Genomic DNA, 23,535 nt, shown 5'->3' with positions numbered 1-23,535 from the left:
TTATCCTCTATAAACCCCACAGTCTGATCTGCCCCTGTGTTATTCTCTATACACCCCGCAGTCTGATCTGCCCCTGTGTTATTCTCTATACACCCCGCAGTCTGATCTGCCCCTGTGTTATCCTCTATACACCCCACAGTCTGATCTGCCCCTGTGTTATTCTCTATACACCCCGCAGTCTGATCTGCCCCGTGTTATCCTCTATAAACCCCACAGTCTAATCTGCCCCATGTTATCCTCTATACGCCCCGCAGTCTGATCTGCCCGTGTTATCCTCTATAAACCCTGCAGTCTGATCTGCCCGTTATCCTCTATACACCCCACAGTTTGATCTGCCCCTGTGTTATTCTCTATACACCCCGCAGTCTGATCTGCCCCGTGTTATCCTCTATAAACCCCACAGTCTGATCTGCCCCTGTTATCCTCTATACACCCCACAGTTTGATCTGCCCCTGTGTTATTCTCTATACACCCCGCAGTCTGATCTGCCCCGTGTTATCCTCTATACACCCCACAGTCTGATCTGCCCCTGTTATCCTCTATACACCCCGCAGTCTGATCTGCCCCCATGTTATCCTCTATACACCCCGCAGTCTGATCTGCCCCTGTTATTCTCTATACACCCCACAGTCTGATCTGCCCCCCTGTTATCCTCTATACACCCCGCAGTCTGATCTGCCCCCATGTTATCCTCTATACACCCCACAGTCTGATCTGCCCATGTTATCCTCTATACACCCCGCAGTCTGATCTGCCCCGTGTTATCCTCTATACACCCCACAGTCTGATCTGCCCCTGTTATCCTCTATACACCCCGCAGTCTGATCTGCCCCCATGTTATCCTCTATACACCCCGCAGTCTGATCTGCCCCTGTTATCCTCTATACACCCCGCAGTCTGATCTGCCCATGTTATCCTCTATACACCCCACAGTCTGATCTGCCCCATGTTATCCTCTATACACCCCGCAGTCTGATCTGCCCCGTGTTATCCTCTATACACCCCACAGTCTGATCTGCCCCTGTTATCCTCTATACACCCCGCAGTCTGATCTGCCCCGTGTTATCCTCTATACACCCCACAGTCTGATCTGCCCATGTTATCCTCTATACACGTGCTATTTTATGTCGGAGGTCAGCCTTACAGCTGCGTCTTTAATAAAATGACAGATGACGTCATTGGATCAGCAGGGCGTGGTCAGACAGTGACGCTCTAGTTGCTATAGAAACAAGACAGCATCAACGAGAGCGCAGGAGACCCCGGAACCGGCTTGTAGTCCCGGGGGGCAGAGGTAACTACCGGGGTGAGACCCGCCCCTCCTGCCGGTAATCACCGGGGCCCGTAACTTCTCTGCTGGGCCCCGCGCTCCAGTCATTACCCGCCCGCCCCTTATTCCTGCCCGGGCCGGGGTAATTACCGGACTGCCCTGGCCCCTCCCCCACTCAGATGTGATTGTTAACCCTTTTGGTTTGGGTAGTTACCCATCTGCCCTTCTCATGAGGTTTGGGGTAAAATTTTACCTGCCCTTTTTCCTCCTCCCTCAGGCTGGGGCAATTACTAACCTGTGCTCATCCCTCCTCCCCTGTACTGGGGTAATTACTATTTTGTTCTTGTCCCTCCTCCCCCAGGCTGTGGTAATTACTAACCTGTCCCTCCTCCCTGGGGTTGGGGTAATTACTAACCTGTCCCTCCTCCCTGGGGTTGGGGTAATTACTAACCTGTCCCTCCTCCCTGGGGTTGGGGTAATTACTAACCTGTCCTTTCTCCCCTGGGCTGGGGCAATTATTACTTGTCCTTGTCCCTCCTCCCCCCGGGCTGGGGCAATTACTAACCTGCCCTTTTCACTCCTCCCTTGGACTGGGTCAATTACTAACCTGCCCATGTTCCCTCCTCCCCCAGACTGGGGCAATTACTAACCTGTCCTTCCTCCCCCTAGCTGGGGCAATTACTAACCTGTCCTTTCTCCCCCGGGCTGGGGCAATTACTAACCTGACCTTTTCACCCCTCCCTTGGACTGGGGTAATTACTAACCTGCCCATGTTCCCTCCTCCCCCAGACTGGGGCAATTACTATCCCTCCTTTGTCATCCCCCCAGACTGGGGTAATCCTACACCTGCCCTCCTCCTTCTTCTCTTGCCCATAGTTTCTTGTACATACCATGGGGTGCAGCATTACGTTTGTTCCCGTCTTTTCCTGTAGGGGGCGCGACTCCTGATACCTCCTATACAAGATGTTACCGGGCTCCATCCAGATGTCGGGGGAGACGCTCTCCAGTGCAGAAGTGAAGGGGGTGTGCGAGGGTCTGGCAGAGGGCACGGTGCGCCTCCTTTCGCTGCGTGGATGCCACCTCTCGGACAGAGACTTTGCCCAGCTGTGCCAGGGGGTATCTGAGTCCCCGTCCCTTGTGCAGCTCAACCTTAACCTGGGAGTGGTGTCCAGCACGGGCCGGGTGCAGCAGCTGGCACAGAGTCTCCACCGCAACCGCTCCCTCCAGTCCCTCTTGTAAGTATCACTCTGTAGCCGGGGGTCAGCGGGTCGCCTGCCATATTGTGACTCTCGCCCTCTGTCCTTCCCTCCCGCAGCCTGCATGGTAACCCCCTGACAGACACTGGTTTGTCCCTTCTTAACCCTGCGCTGGCCAGTCACCCTGCATTGGTGTCTCTGGACCTGGGGGACTGCTTACTTGGTGATGAGGGTATCAGCTTAATCTGTGGCCTCCTGCCCCCTGATGGGGCAAAACCAGGTGAGGAGACCCTCCCCCGGCTGGTTGTTTGTTGGTTTATACCCAGATGGTGCCGTGGTTAACCATTTCCTGCCTGTGGGTTTTTAGGTCTTCGGGAGCTGACCCTCTCTGCCAACCCCGGGATATCATGCACTGGTTGGGCCCGTCTGGCCATCGCTGTGGCTCACAGTTCTCAAGTCAGAACCCTCAACCTGGATTATAATCCACTGGGTGAGAGAGATGGTCCTTAGTGTGTGGTTGTATCCGTGTAAGGGTTGTCCACGCTGTGTGATTGTATCTGTACAAGTGTCACACATGCCCTCCATGCTGTCCTCATTGGGCGATTGTCCCTGTACGTAGGTCCGTGTTGTCTTTAATATCTTTACAAGGGTCATACTTTCTCTCTGTTGACCTATGTGCGGTTGTAACTGTACAGTTTTCACACGTGCTCTGTGTGCAGTTGTATCTGTGCAGGGGTCACCGTTCCTCCATGCTGTCATATCTCTTCAGGAGTCACATGTTGACCTCACTGTGTTTATGTATTGGTTCTTATGTACAGTTCTAACTAAATCTGAATTATAATCTACTGGATGAGAGACTGATATTGTTCTTTGGGTGTGGTTGTATCTGTACATTGGTTACATGTTCTCCATGTCGTTCTCCGTGTATGGTTGTATCTGTACATAGGTTACATGTTCTCCATGTCGTTCTCCGTGTATGGTTGTATCTTGGAAGGACAACAGGGAGAATGTGTAACCCCTCAGTGTATGGTTGTAGCTGTACAGTTTTCACACATTCTCCATGTTGTCTTCACTGTACAGTTGTATCCGTACAGGGGATATATGCTCTCCATGTTTTCCCCAGTGTATGGTTGTATATGTACAGGGGATACATGTCCTCCATGTTGCCCTCAGCATACAATTGTATCGGTACACGGATTACACGTTCTTCATGTTTTCCTCAGTGTACTGTTGTAACTGTATAGGGGTTTCATGTTCTCCATGATGTCCTCAGTGTACAGATGTATTTGGACATGGGTGACATTTTCTCCATTTTGTCTTCAGTGTACGTCTGTATCTGTTTAGTTTTCACACATTCATTCTCCATGTTGTCACTGTACAATTGTATCTACACATGGCATACGGGATCTCTGTTGTCCTCAGTGTACGGTTGTATCTGTACATGGTTGACACGTTCTCCACGTTGTCTTTAGTGTACAGATGTTTTTGTACAAGTTACATGTTCCCCATTGAGTCTTCTATGTAGGATTGTAATTGTACAGGGGTTATACGTTCTCCATGATGTCTTCAGTGTACTGTTCTACCTAATTCTGAACTATCTAATGGATGAGAGAGTGATATGGTTCATAGTGTGTGGTCCTGTGTGTGTGGTGGAGTCTGTACTGTTGTCCTCAGTGTATGGTTGTATCTGTACAGGTTTCACACATTCTTCATGTTGTCTTTACGGTGTGGTTATACCTAAATCTGGATCATAACCCACGGCAGGAGTAAGAGACATAGGGTTTTGTATGCGGTTATATCAGCACAGGTTTCACACATCATGTGTGTGTGGTTGTATCTGTGGAGGGGTAACAGTTCCTCCATGTTGTTATTGGGCTTTTTCATCAACAGAGGAGTCGTACATCCTCCATGTTGTCCTCACTGTGTGGTTGTGTCTGTACTGGAGTCACTTGTCCTCTATGTTGTCCTCACTGTGTGGTTGTATCTGTACTGGAGTCACTTGTCCTCACTGTGTGTTTGTGTCTGTTTTGGAGTCACGTGTCCTCCATGTTGTCCTCAGTGTGTGATTGTGTCTGTACTGGAGTCCCGTGTCCTCCATGTTGTCCTCACTGTGTGGTTGTGTCTGTACTGGAGTCACGTGTCCTCCATGTTGTCCTCACTGTGTAGTTGTGATTGTACTGGAGTCACGTGTCCTCCATGTTGTCCTCACTGTGTGGTTGTATCTGTACTGGAGTCACGTGTCCTCCATGTTGTCCTCACCGTGTGGTTGTATCTGTACAGGAGTCACGTGTCCTCCATGTTGTCCTCAGTGTGTGGTTGTGTCTGTACTGGAGTCACGTGTCCTCCATGTTGTCCTCACCGTGTGGTTGTATCTGTACAGGAGTCACGTGTCCTCCATGTTGTCCTCAGTGTGTGGTTGTGTCTGTACTGTAGTCACGTGTCCTCCATGTTGTCCTCACTGTGTAGTTGTGATTGTACTGGAGTCACGTGTCCTCCATGTTGTCCTCACTGTGTGGTTGTATCTGTGCTGGAGTCACGTGTCCTCCATGTTGTCCTCACCGTGTGGTTGTATCTGTACAGAAGTCACGTGTCCTCCATGTTGTCCTCAGTGTGTGGTTGTGTCTGTACTGTAGTCACGTGTCCTCCATGTTGTCCTCACTGTGTAGTTGTGATTGTACTGGAGTCACGTGTCCTCCATGTTGTCCTCACCGTGTGGTTGTGTCTGTACTGGAGTCATGTGTCCTCACCGTGTGGTTGTATCTGTACTGGAGTCACGTGTCCTCCATGTTGTCCTCAGTGTGTGGTTGTGTCTGTACTGGAGTCACGTCACATGTCCTCCATATTGTCCTCACCGTGTGGTTGTGTCTGTACTGGAGTCACGTGTCCCCCATGTTGTCCTCAGTGTCCAGTTTTATATTTACAGGTTTCACATGTTCTTCTTGATGTCCTCACTGTGTGTTTGTATCTGTACTTCTCACACATCCTTCATGGTGTCCTTCCATGTTATCCCCTGTTAATTCTCCTCTTGTATTTGTACAGGCGATCACATTGCCTCCATGTTGGCTGTGTGTGTGGCGTCCAGTCGTACTTTGGAAGTTCTGGATTTAGAAGGGACCGGACTAAGCAATCAGTCGGCTCAGGTAGGCTTTTAGGTTTTGGATTCTTCTATCTATCTTACATCTAAGGATCACAAGAGATTGCACCTCGCCCCTTGAGGCTGTGGCCATATATAATATGAATACCCCCATGTAGCCCTTGCTGTATACAGGGCCAGAGCTACCGTGTGGCCCATTGCTGGCTATTTTACTGATCCTCATTATTAACCCCTTTAGTGTAACAGGCAGGTCAGTACCTGGAGGTTCTGGAGAACTTTTCTTATGTTCCTACAGATCCTGCTGGACATGGTTCAGAATTATCCGACTCCCCTAAAGTCTCTGGTCCTGTCCGAGAATAACATCAGCCTGGAACTGCAGCAGCAGATTGCCGATCTACTCTCAGAGGGCGAGGATGAGGACGAGAGTGAAGGAAAGGGCCAGGACCGACCAGTGAGGGAGAAAGGGCTGAAGAGTAATATAGGTGAGTGGTAGCAGAGGTGAGGGAGTCCAGTGGGTAGAGCTTCAGATACCACGGCTTGCCCCATGTAACATGTTATTTCGAGGAAGGGTGGTGTACAGCACTGGAGGGTGGGGATGATCGATACCGTCAGTACAATATGAGGCATATACAAGGGGAGGGATGTACAGTATGGGAACAGGGTCCAGAGGGGGGGTGTTGTATTCTGGGTGATGGGGTGTTTTGTACAACAAGACCCATTGCTGGTTGCTTACTCTCTATTTTTGTGGTTTCTCAGGCCCTGGCCTTCATCGGGTCCTCCTGACCTCCGGCATTGGAGATAGCCTCCTTGCCGAGACGGAGATGTGAGGCTCAACAGCTGTCAACACAACACGAAGAAGACTACTCGAGGTAACTCAACTCCTGAAGCCTTGACAATTGAACAATGGCTGCTGCTCCACCTGCGCAGCCTCCACCGATGGAGAAGACGGGTGTGCTCACTGATGGATGATTCACGATTTTGCACAATTCAGGAACAGTTTCTGTTTCTATTGCACAGAGGGCAGACAGGGTCTGGGGGTAAATGGGGGTGTCTATTATCAGATGGAGATTATTTATATGAATAGATTATATATACATGTCTATGGAGCGAGCCGAACAGAAATCGCCACCTTAACACATAAACTACATGCTTGACCACATCTCTGCCACCAGGGGGCAGCGACACTTGTCTGGGAGGAGGGGAGGGGGTGCTGCATGGGTCAGAGCTTGGGGAATTGTTCACACTACAAGCACAAGATAATAAAGGTTCTTATAGACTCTGTGAGGCTGAAGTGAATGACCGAGGGAATCGGGAGGGCTGGGGTGGAGGGCGAGGAACCTGGGACGGGTCTCATAACATGTCCAATCACAAGAAGATCAGCACGCTCCTCTCCTGAAATACTCTGTACTGCTGAGGACTCTGCTCCCTCCACTATGAAACACTCAATATGTGACCTCATCCCTCTGTTCCTCTATTTTGTTGTACTCCTGCCACTGACATCACAAATCTGATCTATGACATCACTGTCACCTATAGATGTGCTATAATGTTCAGAAGATTGTTTAGTGATGTCACCTAAAAGAACGATAACTGGAAAAGTGATGTCAGTGCCCCCTCAGTATGGCTGTACTCCACAATATGGCGGCCGGTACACTGTTGACAGCATCATCTGTGAGACCCTAGGAGGGGGGCACTTACTTTTCAGTCATCACCAGTCACATTTCATTTAAAATAGTTTATTTGTCATTGGAAAATAGACATTAGCTTTGAAAAAAATGTCAGAAAATAAATCTACGCGGGGTTAACAGTCTGAGATCGGGAGGACGAGAAGGCGCCGGACACACAGGAACGGGTAATACTGTGCCGCCAGATACAAAAATATATATATATGTGCGTCTATATACAGACATGACCGATGGACGACAAGTCTGACATGAGCACAATGACAAGACGGAGGCGCCCACCGCCCAGGCTGCTGACGGAACGCAAGGACAACGCTGCGCCCTGAGCGAGCCACGGAGAATGTCAGCGGCAGGACCGTACCACCACACAGACAGGAGAAGAACAGATCACACAAAACACAAGCGGCCGGAGGACGAGGAGCGCTCCGCTCACCACGCTCCACCATCGCACCGGGCAAAAGTAGCTGGAAATAGTCAACACTGCGTCAACGCTGTTTCATCATGTGACAGGTACCAGAGAATGGATCAGATGTCTAAAGCTCTGGTGTACAGCGCCACCCAAAGGCCTGCACCAACACTGGAGCTTTGGAAATCCGGCAGAGGTGAGCTACCCAGCGCCAGCAGCTCCAAATACGACATCCACAAGCTGAGGACGGGACCCCCTAGTATTATCTGCAGTGGTCAGAGGACACAAAACCACCCGCAGGAGGACCAAATACTGTATAATCCATGCCATCCCTCACCCCCATCATTACATCTCACACCCGCCATACTCTGCTTCACCAACCCTCCTCATCTCAGCCCTGAAGTCTGCTCTATCTGCCCGCTCTGTTTAACTTCCTTCAGGTCCTCCAATGAGAGCCTTGTCCTCCGCTGCTATGTGGAAGTCGGCGCTGTACAGTGGGTAACCCTCCTCCTGTAGTGCACTGTTGTCATGGCTGCAGACATGAGTGTGTGCGGAGGAGGCCGGAAGGTCTGGAAACCTTGGACTGTGTTATCTGCATATACTGTAAGGTAAAGGCCGAAGCCATAGACGTCCGTTCTGTATGACACCCCTCTCCTCCCCCCCCTTCCCCGGCTAGTTGAGTAAGTTACCCTGCTCCTGTGCCCGGGTCAGGCTGTCCTTCCGATGCAGATGGTGCACGCCCATTCGCTTGGGGCTTCTGTGTGGGCGGCCACTTGGAGGCTTATCCTTGAATATCTCCACGTCTTCCTGTTCCACACATGTCTCTAGAATATGATCTTCCAGTTCCTGCTCCTCCTCGAGGTCTTCGGGCAGAGGTGGTGGCGACTCTGTTGGGTCGTCGTCCTCTTCCACAGCAGCAGACAGAAGGTCCTGAGCCTCTTCCTTGGAGAACTCCTTGCCGTACTCATTGGGCAGTTGTCCCCTCTTTGTCCCGCTGCTTTCCTTCTCGGAGCTGAACTCCAGGCTGTCCAACCAGCTGTTCCCAGATGTCTCCCGCTCGGAGAAAGCTTGTGCGGCACGGCTCAGTTCCTGCATGGAGCGACTGAACCTCTGCTGCAGCTCCAGGGCTGTGTCACGACTAAAGGATGTGCGATGAGCCAAAGACCCCTCTGAACTTGGTGCCGCTTTATCAACAAACATTCTCTGCCAGTTAGCCAGCATGTCCTCCTCTGAGCTAGCAGAGCTGGGGGCAGCGCTACTTAATGGGGATCGTGTAGGATTGTCAGCACTTCGTGCCCGTTGTGGGTAGCTGCCTGAAGATGCAGGGCTATTTGGGACGGTGCGGTGTCTGTCAGGGCTCCCCTCTTCGCCCTGGACCAAGCTAAGTGAGATGGCTTGCCTGGTGGCATAGGTACAGTTGGGCAGTGGACTGTTTTTGGGGATCCTGACCTTCTCATCTGAGAACTCTATGACCTTACGTCCTGGGTACAGAGGGTGGGGAGGAGGAGGAGTTGGGTAAGGACTGAGTTTTTCAAAGGTTGGTGGATCTTCACTGGCACTGTCCACACTGCCTTGCTTCTGTAGGACACCATTCTGTTGCTGACCGGACCCACTCATGTCCACATGCACAAAGACATCCTCTGCAGTGGGACCGCTGCCACTACTGGATGTGGCGGAATTCAGAATAAGGGACTCTGGCTTCTCCAGAACACGGGCAATGACGGAGGTGGGCACCACGTCTGAATGTGATAGACCAGGAGGAGGAGTGTCCTGACCAGATCCAGGAGAGGAAGCGGAGCTCTGAAGATGCTTACTGACCATGTCCTGAAGCTTGTACGGTAACTGTGACAAGACGGAAAGAGAACATATGAGTCAGGGAGGTCACAATGGACCTGATACCACAAACTTCACACAAGCGTCAACAGTACACAGCACAGGATCCATAGACACCGGACACTATAGACCTGACTGATAAACACCCAAACAAAACAAAAAAAAAATCAGACACAAACACCAATCATCAATACTAGTGTTACATGATATTGCCGGTGGATGAACCATCATAGCGTCAGTACTCACATCGGCAAACTTGTGGTTCCTGAAGTGAGACTTGTTGCATTTCAGCAGCTGCACCGCGAGATTACAGTCCTGTCTATAGCGCTCCTGGTAAAGAAGAGAAGGGTATGGTAAGTGACCAGAAACATAAACCTCTGACCCCAGGTTACAAACACAGTCAATACCTAAAATACATACACTACTTATCCTGTACCGATCTTGAGTTACCTCTTGTATTATACCCCAGAGCTGCGCTCACTATTCTGCTGGTACAGTCACTGTGTACATACATTACATTACTTATCCTGTATTATACTCCAGAGCTGCACTCACTATTCTGCTGGTACAGTCACTGTGTACATACATTACATTACTTATCCTGTATTATACTCCAGAGCTGCACTCACTATTCTGCTGGTACAGTCACTGTGTACATACATTACATTACTTATCCTGTATTATACTCCAGAGCTGTGCTCACTATTCTGCTGGTGCAGTCACTGTGTACATACATTACATTACTTATCCTGAGTTACATCCTGTATTATACTCATTATTCCGCAGGACCATACTACCTTGGTGGTCTGAGGCTTATGGGTGTGGGTGTAGTTGTGGTCCAGGTTTGTGGTTCCCTTTCTGTATCGATTACAACCCCCATCCCCTCCCGCTGTTTGACTCACGTTCAGTTCCTCCAGCTTGTTGATGGTCGTCTTGGCGTCCAGCAGTTTATTCGTCAGCTCCACAATCTCCCAGTCCAGGGTCTTTCTATCCATCTCGGCCTTCTTAATCTAGAAAGGACCAGAGGGATAGGTCAGTGACCGCGTATAGCAGAACAAAGGATGGGGGAGGTGCAGCAGTGAGGAAACACATGATGTCATACATGCAACATACAGGAGACGTGTCAGCCATACTGGGGAAGGACGTCCGAGGTGAGAGGTGTTACTAGTAACCCTGAGGCTGCAGGTGAAAGACAAGAGTGAGGGGTAACATTCCAGAGAGACGAGACAAAAATCCCAAGAATTGTCCTCCCACCGCTACTGGAGCCCCCACCCCCACCCCCCACCACTACCAAACGCAACTGAATAGATCCAGCTCTGGCTGAACGAGGCCTGCAAAAGCACGAGATGGAAAAAGAAAGAGAGAATCACGTGTCAGTTATAGCAGTGCTTAACGTGCTGCCTCTACCGCTGTCACCGCAACCACACGGTGACCCTCCAGCCATCAACAAATCCACCGCCATCACTCTGGTTTCATCCGCTCCACTGTCACCTGGACCTAAGGTGTACCACATAATCTGTCATTTGTACCTTACCCGCTTCACCTATGTTATCACCTCATCTACTACGACTACGCCATCACCTGGGCCTCATTAGCACTACCGAGACTGTCACCCAGTCCTCAGCTACTCCACTGACACAGTCACACAGCCCTCATCTGCTCCACCTACCCCATCACCAGCCCTCATCTGCTCCACCTATACAGTCACCTAGATCTTATCAGCTGCACCTACAAAGTCACCCGGACCTCACCTGGACCACATCTTGTCTTGCTATGCAAATCACCCATGCCCTCATCCTCCCCACCTTCGCTGTCACCAAGATGTTCCTCACCCTAATGTGCTCCACCTTCACTGTCACCAGGACCTCATCATCTCCACCTATGCTATCACCCTGAACTCATATGCTCCACATACACATCACTCTGGGCACACCACCTACACTGTCACCCTGTCCTCATTCTTTCCACCAACAGTCACACAGAACTCATGTGCTCCACGACACCTGAACCCCAGACATACAAGTAGTCTCCTCCACACTACAACATTGTTGGTCACCGCTACACTACATCCATCACCACTATAGCAAGATGTGAGAAATATGGAGGAGATATCTGACAGTGAGCTAGCGATGTGAGGAACTCATACCAGGGTGTGTAACTTCTCCTCCAGGTCCTGGTTTGTCCTCTGTGAGGCCGTGTAGCTGTTCTGCAACCTGGTGGACCAGAGTTAATGGTGAGATAAAGGGTCACAGTCTATGGTACGACACTCATAAGACTGAACTCTCCATTATTTACCTGCGGAACTTGTCCTTGAGTTTCTCCAACTCCTCCCGATTACGACTTAACTCCACCTCCAAGTAATGCCGACTGGCGTCCACCTCGTGCTCCATGGCCTCCATTTTGGTTGTGGTATATGCCAGGCGCCTGCGCAGCTCATCATTCTGATGCTGCAGAAAGCTGCAGGAAAGGAGGAAAAGGGTAAAATACTGAAGAGGGGAGGTTGTCCACCATTCCAGGGACTGAGCAGTAGGGAAGAACCATCAAGATATATGGTCTAATGAAAAGGTTCTTTGTACTCCACAGCCATAGTCTATACCGAAGAGTTTTGGGGCACCCAGAGGAGAGTATCTACATACAGACACACCACAGTATAGCCAAGTAAATTTTACCATGGAGGGTTAGTGACCACCCCTATGGGAGTGGCCATATGGATTGTTTCCTAGCTATGCTGCAGATTATTTGTAGGAGAAGACAGAGTTAATACGGCATAACGCAGCAGACATTAATCCTGGTGGGCTCATTTGTCAATCCTTTCAGCTGGTCAACAAGAGTCGACCTGATATCATCAGGATGCTGAGATCTGAGTGGGATACAGGATATGTGTGTACACTGTGCAGAGCTGCAGTCACGGGGTCTACACACAATCACGTTCCTCCTGCATGGCCGCTCTATCGATGTGCCCAGTGTCCTAGATTCAGCCAAAATACGTCACAAGGGGAACACAGATGGAGGCGGCAGGGGGAAGCCGGCCAGACATGTCCTCTCAATAAGGGAGCAGCGAAGAGAAGGAGGATGAAGAAACCAAGGGTAGGGTGGCAAAACGAGGAGGGGGTAAAGAGGTGGGGATGACAAAAGAGGAGGAGAGCAATGAAGGAGGAAGAAACCAAGGGGACAAGACGAAGAGGAAAAGACCAGGAAGACAAGAGGACGACGAAGAGACCATGAGGAGGAAAAAAAGGAAAAGTGGAGGACAGCAATGAAGAGAAGAAGGGAGAGACCAAGGGTAGGGTGGCATAAAGAGGGGGGTAAGAGGTGGAGATGACAGAAAAGAGGAGCAGATCAACGAAGAGAAGGAGGAAGAGACCAAGGGGGCAAGAGAAAGAGGAAAAGACCAGGAAGACAAGAGGACGGCAAAGAGACCATGAGGAGGAAAGAAAGGAAAAGTGGAGGACAGCAATGAAGGAGGAAGAGACCAGGAGGGAAAGATTTGAAGGAGGAAGAGGAAAAGACTAGAAGAGCAAGATTAGGAGGAGGACTAGGACAAGACCACGAGGCCAAGATTAGGAGGAGACCAGGAGCGCAAGAATAGGAAAACAATAAGACCAGAGGGCAAAAGGCGGAGGAAGAGGGAGGGCTTTCGCCAAGGAAGGAAGATTTGAAGAAAATTTTAAAGACGACAAGTGGGGGAAGAGACTGGAAGAAGGGGAATGGTTGAAAGTAGGGGAACCAAAGAGAACTTACTGAATTCTATCGGCTTCCGTCACTGGGTCCTGTGAATGGAGAGAAAATCAGTCACTCAGGTCATAGCACAGAAGATCAAGGATCAATTCACCCATGACAATAGAGACACAAGAGCACTGGCACACCGTCCTGGGGGGCGCTGTAACACTTGGTACTCTGTCCTTCCCCAATAACCATGTTGACTTATATCCTCTATTATCAGAACCTCCCACGCTCGTATACAAGACTTCTCCCGAGTTGCACCACTTCTCTGGAATGCTCTACCCCGGACAATCCGATTAACTCCCAATTTCTACAACTAGAAGCACAAACTAAAGACGCATCTTATCAGACAGGCCTGTCACATGTCCTAATTGTAAACCCTTCTGTACCGTAATTAGAATCCCTAAAACAAACCCTCCTCTGTCCCTGCTCCCCCATTATCCTACATGATATGATGCCGTTTCAGACTGACTTTATATGTCCAGGCACCATCTGCATGATAAAGGACACGACTGGTGACGGCTCATACAGTTTTATGTTTGTGTAATGACAGTCACCTCTATTACAAAATTGTCTGACCTCTGTATAAGCAATGCCGCCCCTGCTACCTCTTGTGTCACCCCCTCTACCTCATAGATTGTAAGCTCTTGTTTGCAGGGCCCTCAGTCCCACTGTATGAGGTGACTATTTCTTTTGTAATGTATTTTTTTTGTCTGTACTTGAACCCTACAAATTGTACAGCGCTGCGGAATATGTTGGCGCTATAGAAATAACATGTATTATTATTGATTATACCTGAGAAAGCTGAGTGGGAACATTGTGGCTGTTATTATAGATCCCAAAGGGGTCTTCATCCAAAGTTTTTCAGGAATGAAAGAAACACGGACCTAGCTGTTCAGATGTGAGCAGGGAATGATCACTACATAACAAGGCAGATTCCATGCAGGATCCTGGGCGAGCTGGGCGACAGCCCACTAAATGGTAGGAGGTTCAGCAGTGACACGAGGAGACAATTACCATGAAGTGGAGAGAGGGGCAGATTAGGGAACCGGTGAGAAGAGACTGCTGGGGCACTAAAGGAATGATATGGGTAATAATGCTACAGATGTCCAGGGGGCACTAACCTTGTTGCGGGCAGCGTTAAGAGATGGTGATGTCCTAGGTGAGGGGCTTTTGCCCTCAGGACTCCAGTGAGAAGCAGAAGAGAGGGACTCTGTGTCCAGGTAGCCCTGCTCCGATGGGGTCTGACACCGCTCCTTACTGTGTGAGGCTGGGGGGAGCTCGTGCTTCCTGTCTGCTGATCTCCTCCTGCCCCTGGGGCGACCTGGAGACACTGCCCTTCGATGCCCCGTCCTCCTCCCATGCCCCTCTTCCACTCGGCGCCCACATCCGTTACCAGGTGTTCTGACATGTGGCAACTCATCGTCGGTGCTGGCCCCTCTCCTTTGGGCCCCCTGGAGGTTGGTGGGGCTCAGCACCCTGGAAGTGATCTCATCCAGAAACCTGGAGAAGTCGGCTTTGTCCTGCGGGGTCTTGCGGTCTGGGGAGGGGGATCCTGCCTGGGATGGAGACAGGGATGACGGTGAGCGCAGGGCTCCCGGTTGCTTCAGGATGCCCTTCAGGGGCTGACAGCTGGATGACTGGTGGCCTTTCTTTGGGGCTAGGACCTCAGCGGGCTCTTTAAAGACCAGGCTGCGCTCCAGACTGCGGCTCTTGCCCTCCTGCTTTCCCGCCTCTGATACAGCCACATTCTCCTCACTGCGACTTAGGAACCGGCGCAGTCCCATGAACCGCTTGGACTTCCCCACCTTCCCCTTGCTCCGGAGGGACTTCACCCTCCGCAAGAGCATCCGTGGTCTGCCCTTCCCTGCCCCCTCCCATTCTGCTTCCTTATCATTGCTGGACGCTATGGACCATGAGGAGGAACAGCTAAAGTGGTCAGAGGCATCCAGCTCCACCGCCTCGGCTCTGCTGAAGCAGGTGCGCTGGTACCCGGCTCCTCCACCTGCGGTTACCTGACTACTCTGCTGCTCCATCACCTCCTCCCGCATTCCTGGCGGTTCATGTCGGACCTCGCGGTGCTGCGGTGGAGCCTTGCGGTACGGCTTCTTAGCAGGGGCTGTGCTGCTCATTGTGAGCTCAATGGTCACCGATCCTACGGCACAGAAGACAGATCAGTGGTTTTATATGCAGGACACTGGGGCAGCAGAGTGACAGCAGTACACACAGCCACAGGCAGAGGCAGAATATTGATCTCTCCAGGGGGAGGCGCCACTCACTAGGGATAGATCAATCGACCCAACAAACAGAACACAAAACATGGGGAGGGGCTGACCTCACATCATACATTGGGCTCCAGAGCTGACACTCCACACTGCACCAATGGGCACTCAAACATACATGCCAAGCACAACACAATGACCTCAGTGATGGTGATGATGATGACAGCACAACCCCCATCCCATACTCACCACAAACAAACTTCACAAGGGGTCAAACGGATGATCCGCTGCGTGTCAGGAAGCCTGTGGAGAAGCGCACATGGTAGAGGTCAGCCAGGAAAACCACAAAAATACAAAAGGAGCGCAGGTCTAACACTTGGCTGGGGGGGGAGGGGGGGGGGGACAGATCTGAGCCTCAGCTAGAAGGTGGGGACAGGTTTATGCTTCAGCTAGCTAAAGGGGGCAAAGAACTAGAACTTGGCTGCGGGGACAAATGACAGCAGGGGTGCGGTGCTATGTCACATGTACACATAGTCACTGACTAGAAGGAATTTGTGTAGGGGGGAGGGGGCTTATACTTTCTGCTCCAGACATTCCAAGCAACAAAATGAAAGGACTTATATGAGGAGAACACTGGGCACGGGCAACGGCAAAAGGGTCTACTCAACCAAGGAGGGCAACATTGGAGGGAGGGGTCTTCTTACCTGTGTAAGGTGCAGCATCCTTGTCACACATGCTGCCATCTGGGTGACGGCCGCTGAATCTGTCTCCGCTTCGTCCTGTGTAATTCAAGCTGCAGCCGACGGCATTGTGCCTGCGAAACATGAGGACGGCGAGCGTCAGAGCGACAAGTATCATAACCTGATCCCCATCCCCACCTGTGACTACTGCCCCCACCTAAGCTCCCCACCTGTCCCCCACCAGCCTGCAGTACCTGAGCCCCCCCCCACCTGTACCTGACTGCCTCCCACCAACCTGCAGTACCTGATCCCCCCACCCATCTGTGACTACTGCCCCCCACAAGCCTGCAGAACCTGAGCCCCCACTAGTAACTATTGCCCCCACCTGTACCTGACTGCCCCCGACAAGTCTGCAACACCTAAGCCTGTACCTGAGTGTACCCCAACCGGCTTGCAGCAAAAGAGCACCAAACCTGTGACTACTGCCCCCACCAGCCTGCAGCACCTGAGCCCCCCACCTGTATCTGACTGCCCCAACCAGCCTGCAACCATCCTTTCAATATATGTCACTACTCTAATATCCTACAGAGGGCGCTGTCGCTATATGACATTACTCAGACATCCTGCAGAGGGCGCTGTCACTATAGGGAGTACTAGAGAGGGCACTGTCACTATATGGCATCACTCAGACATCCTACAGAGGGCGCTGTCACTATATGGCGTCACTGAGACATCCTGCGGAGGGTGCTGTCACTATATGGCATTAGTCAGACATCCTACAGAGGGTGCTGTCACTATATGGCGCTGCTCAGACATCCTGCGGAGGGCGCTGTCACTATATGGCATTAGCCAGACATCCTGCAGAGGGCGCTGTCACTATATGGCATTAGCCAGACATCCTGCAGAGGGCGCTGTCACTATATGGCATTAGCCAGACATCCTGCAGAGGGCGCTGTCACTATATGGCATCACTCAGACATCCTACAGAGGGTGTTGTCACTATATGGTGCCACTGAGACATCCTGCGGAGGGCGCTGTCACTATATGGCGCTGCTCAGACATCCTACAGAGGGTGCTGTCACTATATGGCATTAGCCAGACATCCTGCAGAGGGCGCTGTCACTATATGGCATTAGCCAGACATCCTGCAGAGGGCGCTGTCACTATATGGCATCACTCAGACATCCTGCAGAGGGCGGTCACTATATGGCGTCACTCAGACATCCTGCAGAGGGCGGTCACTATATGGCGTCACTGAGACATCCTACAGAGGGCGCTGTCACTATATGGCGTCAGTGAGACATCCTACAGAGGGTGCTGTCACTATATGGCGCCACTGAGACATCCTGCGGAGGGGGATGTCACTATATGGCGCTGCTCAGACATCCTGCAGAGGGCGCTGTCACTATATGGCATCACTCAGACATCCTGCAGAGGGCGCTGTCACTATATGGCACTGTTCCAGCATATCCGGACAGGTTCCATGTGGGTGTACCCATCAGGTGAGGTGACGGCGGGGGATTCATGGAGAGGTCTGTTTGTCTAGGAATCAGTGCAGTAATGTCGCAGCACTCCACCCCTCCTCCACCTTTTATATTGACTCGTGCCTCTAGGGCTCCAGGTGTATCCAGGTAAAGACACGCGTGATGCAGCCCCGCCCTTTCCTTGTCTCCGTATAAAGTTTGTGCCCCCCGGCTATGAACAGCGTGCCTCTCTGACTCGTACCTACAAGAATGTGAAGAGCAATCGTATGCCAGAAAAACACACACAGGACAAAAACTCCATCATCCTCCCACGTCCAGACAAGACCTGGCAGGGCTGGTAACCCGAGCGGCGAGACACAGCGTGCGCACAGTAATGGCAGCACAGGCACTCGGGTACTAGGCTGGCACGGGGCCAGGCACTAAACACCCAGACGTGCGACACCGCCATCTACAATCCCAAAACCTGCAGAGGGACAGTAGATGACCACCACACCGCCATATCTGTGACCACCACACCATGAGTGCACACCTGGCCGTGACAGTTCTAATAGAGCCCAGTGGTGGTCAGAGGGGCGCAGTTTTCTGGCATTTGTCATAGACAAGAGATGAAGGATGTGAACGTGTCTGCAAAGAGGCTAAACGTCCCCCCTCCCCCTCCACAGCGCAGCGTACCATGACCCCTGACCATACACAAGGCCTGAGCCCCGAAACCTGAGACCACAGCTCAAATGTCTGGAAAAACTGTGGCTCTTACATCCAAACAAGAGACACGAGGGAAACATATCTGAGACGCCGATAGAGTTACACAACAGCCAGCACCGGGGAGGGGCTAAATACAGGCAGAGGGGGGTATAGGAGTGCGGAATATACTTAACGTCGGGTATACAGGATGTGGGGGATACATACTCAAAAACCCTCCAGCCCCAGAATCGGTTCCCGTCCTGGTGAATATTTCTCAATGTGATGTAATGGTGATCTATGGAAGTGATGACAATATTATAGGAGAAAGTTATTAGGGAACACCGGACAATTGGGTGCAAGCTCTAGGGCCCTGTTAGGGCCTCTAGTCTGGATACAAGATGAGATACAGCAGGACTTGGAGGTATATACAGGCTCTGTATGGTATATAGCAGTACATTTACCACAGATGTTATAGCCGGCCCTGTAGTCTGGATACAAGATGAGATACGGCAGGACATGGAGGTATATACAGGCTCTGTATGGTATATAGCAGTACATTTACCACAGATGTTACACCTGGAGTCTGGATACAAGATGAGATACGGCAGGACATGGAGGTATATACAGGCTCTGTATGGTATATAGCAGTACATTTACCACAGATGTTATAGCCGGCCCTGTAGTCTGGATACAAGATGAGATACGGCAGGACATGGAGGTATATACAGGCTCTGTATGGTATATAGCAGTACATTCACCACAGCCTGTAGATCCTGCACACTCATAGGTTAGTGATGTCCCAGCCGGTCCTATAACTGGTGGATTGGTGATAAATGTGGCGACCGGGCGGGACCAGGAAGAGTTGTAATCTGGAGGAGACATTCCTGGGAACCCTTGTGTGTGTGTGGGCGAGCATTGTCCTGCTGGGATATGGCAGTGTCAGGATGTCCTGTACATATCACTGAGCTGTTTGTGTCCTTGTATCACTACTAGCAATGACCGACTGTCCTATGTGAGGGCCCCCACATCATCACACCTGCAGGGGGCAGTGTGTCTCTCCACAGTACAGGCAGGATTGAATCGATCACCATGAGGCTTCCATGCTCCAAAGCAACCATCATCAGATCCCAAACAGATCCATCACTATAGAGGACACGGCTCCAGTCTGTTCCCATTCACGATACCACTGCAGATGAAGACAATGGTGTCTGGTGGTCAATGGTCGGACATGTAATGGACGTGACACCAAATTTACTGCAGATGGTGCGAGCAGAGATCGTAAGGGAATGCAATGAAGAGACATGGTGCCCCCTATGTCTGGATGGTGAAAAATGATCCTGTGGGGCTGCTCGTCCTTGACGGGGATCAACCAATCCTCTGCTGCTGATCTGTCTGCCCTCATGAAACCTCTGCCTAAACAACTATCAGAACGGTTACATGGCGGCGATTCATGGAAATGACCAACCCGCTCCACTCAGTACAAAGATGTCCCCTCTGATAGTCTGTTAACTGGGTAAAACACCTATAAGTGTGTCATACAGTCATGTCTAGTAGTCACTGATCTCACAAAGAAGTACACTACCCAAAAGGAGTGCAGTGGGGGAGGAGATCTTCTACGCCCTCTTGTGGCATTTACATATGTGCCTGAGACAGAACTGCAGGATGAGTTTTACTGTAATCTGACCCTTCTATTTAGGGGTGGGAATTATTTTTTGTCAATGAGTGTATACGTACACAGAAGGGGTATACAAATATACAAAGTGAGGTGGGATAATAATATGTATATTTAGACACATAAGTATGCAAAAGTTTTAGACAGGTAAATAAATGCTGCTCAGAAAGGGTTGGAAGGGTTAATAGTTTACTTTTGCGAATTTAAAGAAGAACCAGGAGTCCTGGAAATGATTAAATGGATATGGCCCCCATAGATACAGCCCTGATCTCAACATCATCCAGTCTGTCTGGGATGACACAAAGACACAGACGGATTGGAGCAAACCTACATCCACATAAAATCTGTGCTTAGTTCTCCAAGATGGCGGGAACAACCTCCCTGCCAAAAACTGTCTGCAAGTACCGAGAAAAAGGCAAAGGTCACCCCAAATACTGATGGGATTCACAAAAATAAACTATTAACCCTTCTTTTTCTGGAGGCATTCTTACTGAACAACATTTTTTATACATCTAAAACTTTTGCACAGTACTGTATATACAGATATATAGGATGCTTAGAGGGAATGCACAGATATACAGGATGGATGGACGGGGATACAGCATACATATACAGAATGGATAGGGGTAGATCGCTATATATACACATGAAGGGTGTATACAGTTATACAGGATGAAGTAGGTGGAGATATATAGAGACACAAGGGATACAGATCTGGAACACTGAAAGTTACAGGACAGCGAGAGCTGGGGAGGGGGAATATACATAGAGAGGGGTAAACAAATATATAGTATGAGGTATGGTGGGATATATATATATATATATATATATATATATATATATATATATATATATATACATGGAAGGGTATACAGATATACAGGAGGAGGTAAGGGATATATATAGATAGATGCAGACACGAAGGGGCATACACATATACATGATAGATTTGGGGAGGGGGGGGGGGGGTCAGGCCTCTACTCCATCTATCCAGTAAGTCAACGCACAAGAAAACTTCCCCCCATGTACTGACCACACTCAGGAGGACGACTCCCATCATCCATTAGGCCGGCACTATTCTCCGCTGACCTCACACCAGGAGGATGACTCCCATCTTCTGCAGACTCCGCACAAGTGACACAAAGCGGCCGAGCAGGAGCTAAAGTCCAGTCAGATGTGGAGAGGTCAGAGTCCAGAGCCGGCGGAGATACAGGGGGTGCGGAAGTGACGGTGACTTATAGTCTGAGGTCACAGTACAGGAGGGATGTCTGCTGACAGGAATGGGGTACGAGGTCTGCAGCGCCTCTCATAGTACACTACAGGACTGGGATACGGGGTCTGCAGCGCCTCCTACCTCTCATAGTACGCTACAGGACTGGAGTAAAGGGTCTGCAGCGCCTCCTACCTCTCATAGTACAGTACAGGACTGGAGTAAAGGGTCTGCAGCGCCTCCTGCCTCATATAGTACACTACACGACTGGGGTACAGGGTCTGCAGCGCCTCCTACCTCACATATACAGTACAGGACTGGGGTATGGGGTCTGCAGCGCCTCCTACCTCTCATAGTACAATACAGGACTGGGGTACGGGGTCTGCAGCGCCTCTCACAGTACACTACAGGATTGTGGTATGGGGTCTGCAGCGCCTCCTACCTCATATAGTAAACTACAGGACTTGAGGTACGGGGTCTGCAGCACCTCCTTCCTCTCATAGTACACTAAAGGATTGTGGTATGGGGTCTGCAGCGCCTCCTACCTCTCATAGTACATTACAAGACTGGAGTACGGGGTCTACAGCGCCTCCTACCTCTCATAGTACACTATAGGACTGGGATACAGGGTCTGCAGCGCCTCCTACCTCACATAAAACCCTACAGGACTGGGATACGGGGTCTGCAGCGCCACCTACCTCACATAGTACACTACAGGACTGGGATACGGGGTCTGCAGTGCCTCCTACCTCTCATAATACATGACAAGACTGGGGTACGAGGTCTGCAGCGCCTCCTACCTCACATAGTACACTACAGGACTGGGGTACGGGGTCTACAGGACTGGGGTACGGGGTCTGCAGCGCCTCCTACCTCTCATAGTAAACTACACCTATTCTCTGTTATTGATCAGACCTGCTTATTATGAAGCCCTTCCATATTAGACATCAGGGTGTGTCTAGCACTGAACTCCCTCACAGCACAGGGGTGATCGGCCTCTTAAGGCTCCTTACCACACACGGGGTCCTCCACACTCAGAAGAGAAGCAGCGCTCACCTGCGAGACACAAAGAACAAAGTAAATGAGTGAGGCCGGACCCCACAGACACAACAACCCCCAACATCAGACCTAATCTAATCAATGCCAATAAGTCAAACCAACCTCAACATCTGTACCAGACCATGCAACATGTTACCCTATAGGACACCCAAAAACCATCCACCCAATCTGTCACCCAACAGCCGCCAATATGTCAGCCAATCCGCCCAAACATCTACTACCGACATGTCACACAATACAGTCACCCACAAAACCAGACCCACCTGAACAACAACCCCTGGCGTGTCACCCGACCCACCAGAACAACAACCCCTGGCGCGTCACCCGACCCACCAGAACAACAACCCCTGGCGCGTCACCCGATCCACCAGAACAACAACCCCTGGCATGTCACCCGATCCACCAGAACAACAACCCCTGGCATGTCACCCGACCCACCTGAACAACAACCCCTGGCATGTCACCCGACCCACCTGAACAACAACCCCTGGCATGTCACCCGACCCACCTGAACAACAACCCCTGGCATGTCACCCGACCCACCTGAACAACAACCCCTGGCATGTCACCCGACCCACCAGAACAACAACCCCTGGTACGTCACCCGACCCACCAGAACAACAACCCCTGGTACGTCACCCGACCCACCAGAACAACAACCCCTGGTACGTCACCCGACCCACCAGAACAACAACCCCTGGTACGTCACCCGACCCACCTGAACAACAACCCCTGGCACATCACCCGACCCACCTGAACAACAACCCCTGGCACATCACCCGATCCACCAGAACAACAACCCCTGTTATGTCACCTGATCACTCACAAAACCCCAACATATACCCACCCACCTCACATATGAGCAGATAGCTCGACAAGGCAGTTGTCATCCTCCCTGTCACCCTGCTCTATGGCGCCCCCTCCCTCGTTACTCAGCACTGCCGATACTTACACCCCAGACAGATGTCCCGTTCTCTGCACACTAGCGCCCCCTCCCTGAACAGCTGGCACATACCCCGCACCATCGCCCCATAGGCGGCCCCCTCCTTCTCTCACCTCCTGGCAGCCATGTTCCCGCGGGGCACGCCGGGTAATCCTTCGGAATCCCCACGTTGAACGTGTGACGTCACCCCCTGACTCTTCTGTAGGGCCGTCCCCGTTTAGATTAATAGAAGAGCGCGCTCCGCCATGTTATCAGAGTCCACTCAGCCTTTGTGGTAAGTCAGCGAACCTCGACAAGATGGCGCAGCACAGAGCACACATCTTAAAGAGAACAAGGCGGCCTCTAGCAACGAGCTGAAGCCCGGAGCCCGTTATAATCATCTT

General features: G+C 51.0%; 2 protein-coding genes across 8 annotated transcripts; one reads left to right on the top strand and one right to left on the bottom strand.

The window, feature by feature from the left end:
* Positions 1-1,190: 1,190 nt before the first annotated feature.
* On the top strand, positions 1,191-6,835 carry LRRC73 (leucine rich repeat containing 73). 2 transcript variants are annotated; one of them, XM_075266518.1, is made up of 7 exons: positions 1,191-1,291; positions 2,200-2,502; positions 2,583-2,743; positions 2,831-2,953; positions 5,503-5,603; positions 5,853-6,039; positions 6,314-6,835. In XM_075266518.1, exons 2-7 carry the CDS (start codon positions 2,231-2,233, stop codon positions 6,382-6,384), a joined length of 915 nt encoding a protein of 304 aa, XP_075122619.1. In that variant the 5' UTR covers positions 1,191-1,291; positions 2,200-2,230; the 3' UTR covers positions 6,385-6,835. The 2 variants fall into 2 exon arrangements, with proteins under 2 accessions (XP_075122619.1, XP_075122621.1); XM_075266520.1 differs by lacking the exon at positions 1,191-1,291 and adding an exon at positions 1,305-1,325.
* A 473-nt stretch (positions 6,836-7,308) lies between these two features.
* TJAP1 (tight junction associated protein 1) lies at positions 7,309-23,307 on the bottom strand. Of its 6 annotated transcripts, XM_075267303.1 has the most exons (13): positions 23,266-23,307; positions 22,164-22,206; positions 16,128-16,237; positions 15,673-15,726; positions 15,217-15,356; positions 14,326-14,760; positions 13,220-13,248; positions 11,774-11,935; positions 11,625-11,691; positions 10,780-10,809; positions 10,381-10,488; positions 9,725-9,808; positions 7,309-9,487 (listed from the first exon to the last, which is right to left on the bottom strand). In XM_075267303.1, exons 5-13 carry the CDS (start codon positions 15,331-15,333, stop codon positions 8,318-8,320), a joined length of 2,202 nt encoding a protein of 733 aa, XP_075123404.1. In that variant the 5' UTR covers positions 15,334-15,356; positions 15,673-15,726; positions 16,128-16,237; positions 22,164-22,206; positions 23,266-23,307; the 3' UTR covers positions 7,309-8,317. The 6 variants fall into 6 exon arrangements, with proteins under 6 accessions (XP_075123404.1, XP_075123402.1, XP_075123405.1 ...); XM_075267301.1 differs by having other exon boundaries at positions 14,326-15,356; XM_075267304.1 differs by lacking the exon at positions 10,780-10,809.
* Between the last annotated feature and the right edge of the window lie 228 nt (positions 23,308-23,535).

Source organism: Leptodactylus fuscus, chromosome 3 (genome assembly GCF_031893055.1).
Source record: "Leptodactylus fuscus isolate aLepFus1 chromosome 3, aLepFus1.hap2, whole genome shotgun sequence".
Lineage (NCBI taxonomy): Eukaryota > Metazoa > Chordata > Amphibia > Anura > Leptodactylidae > Leptodactylus > Leptodactylus fuscus.
Note: the sequence above shows the minus strand (reverse complement) of the source record. Positions and strands in the feature narration are given on the sequence as shown.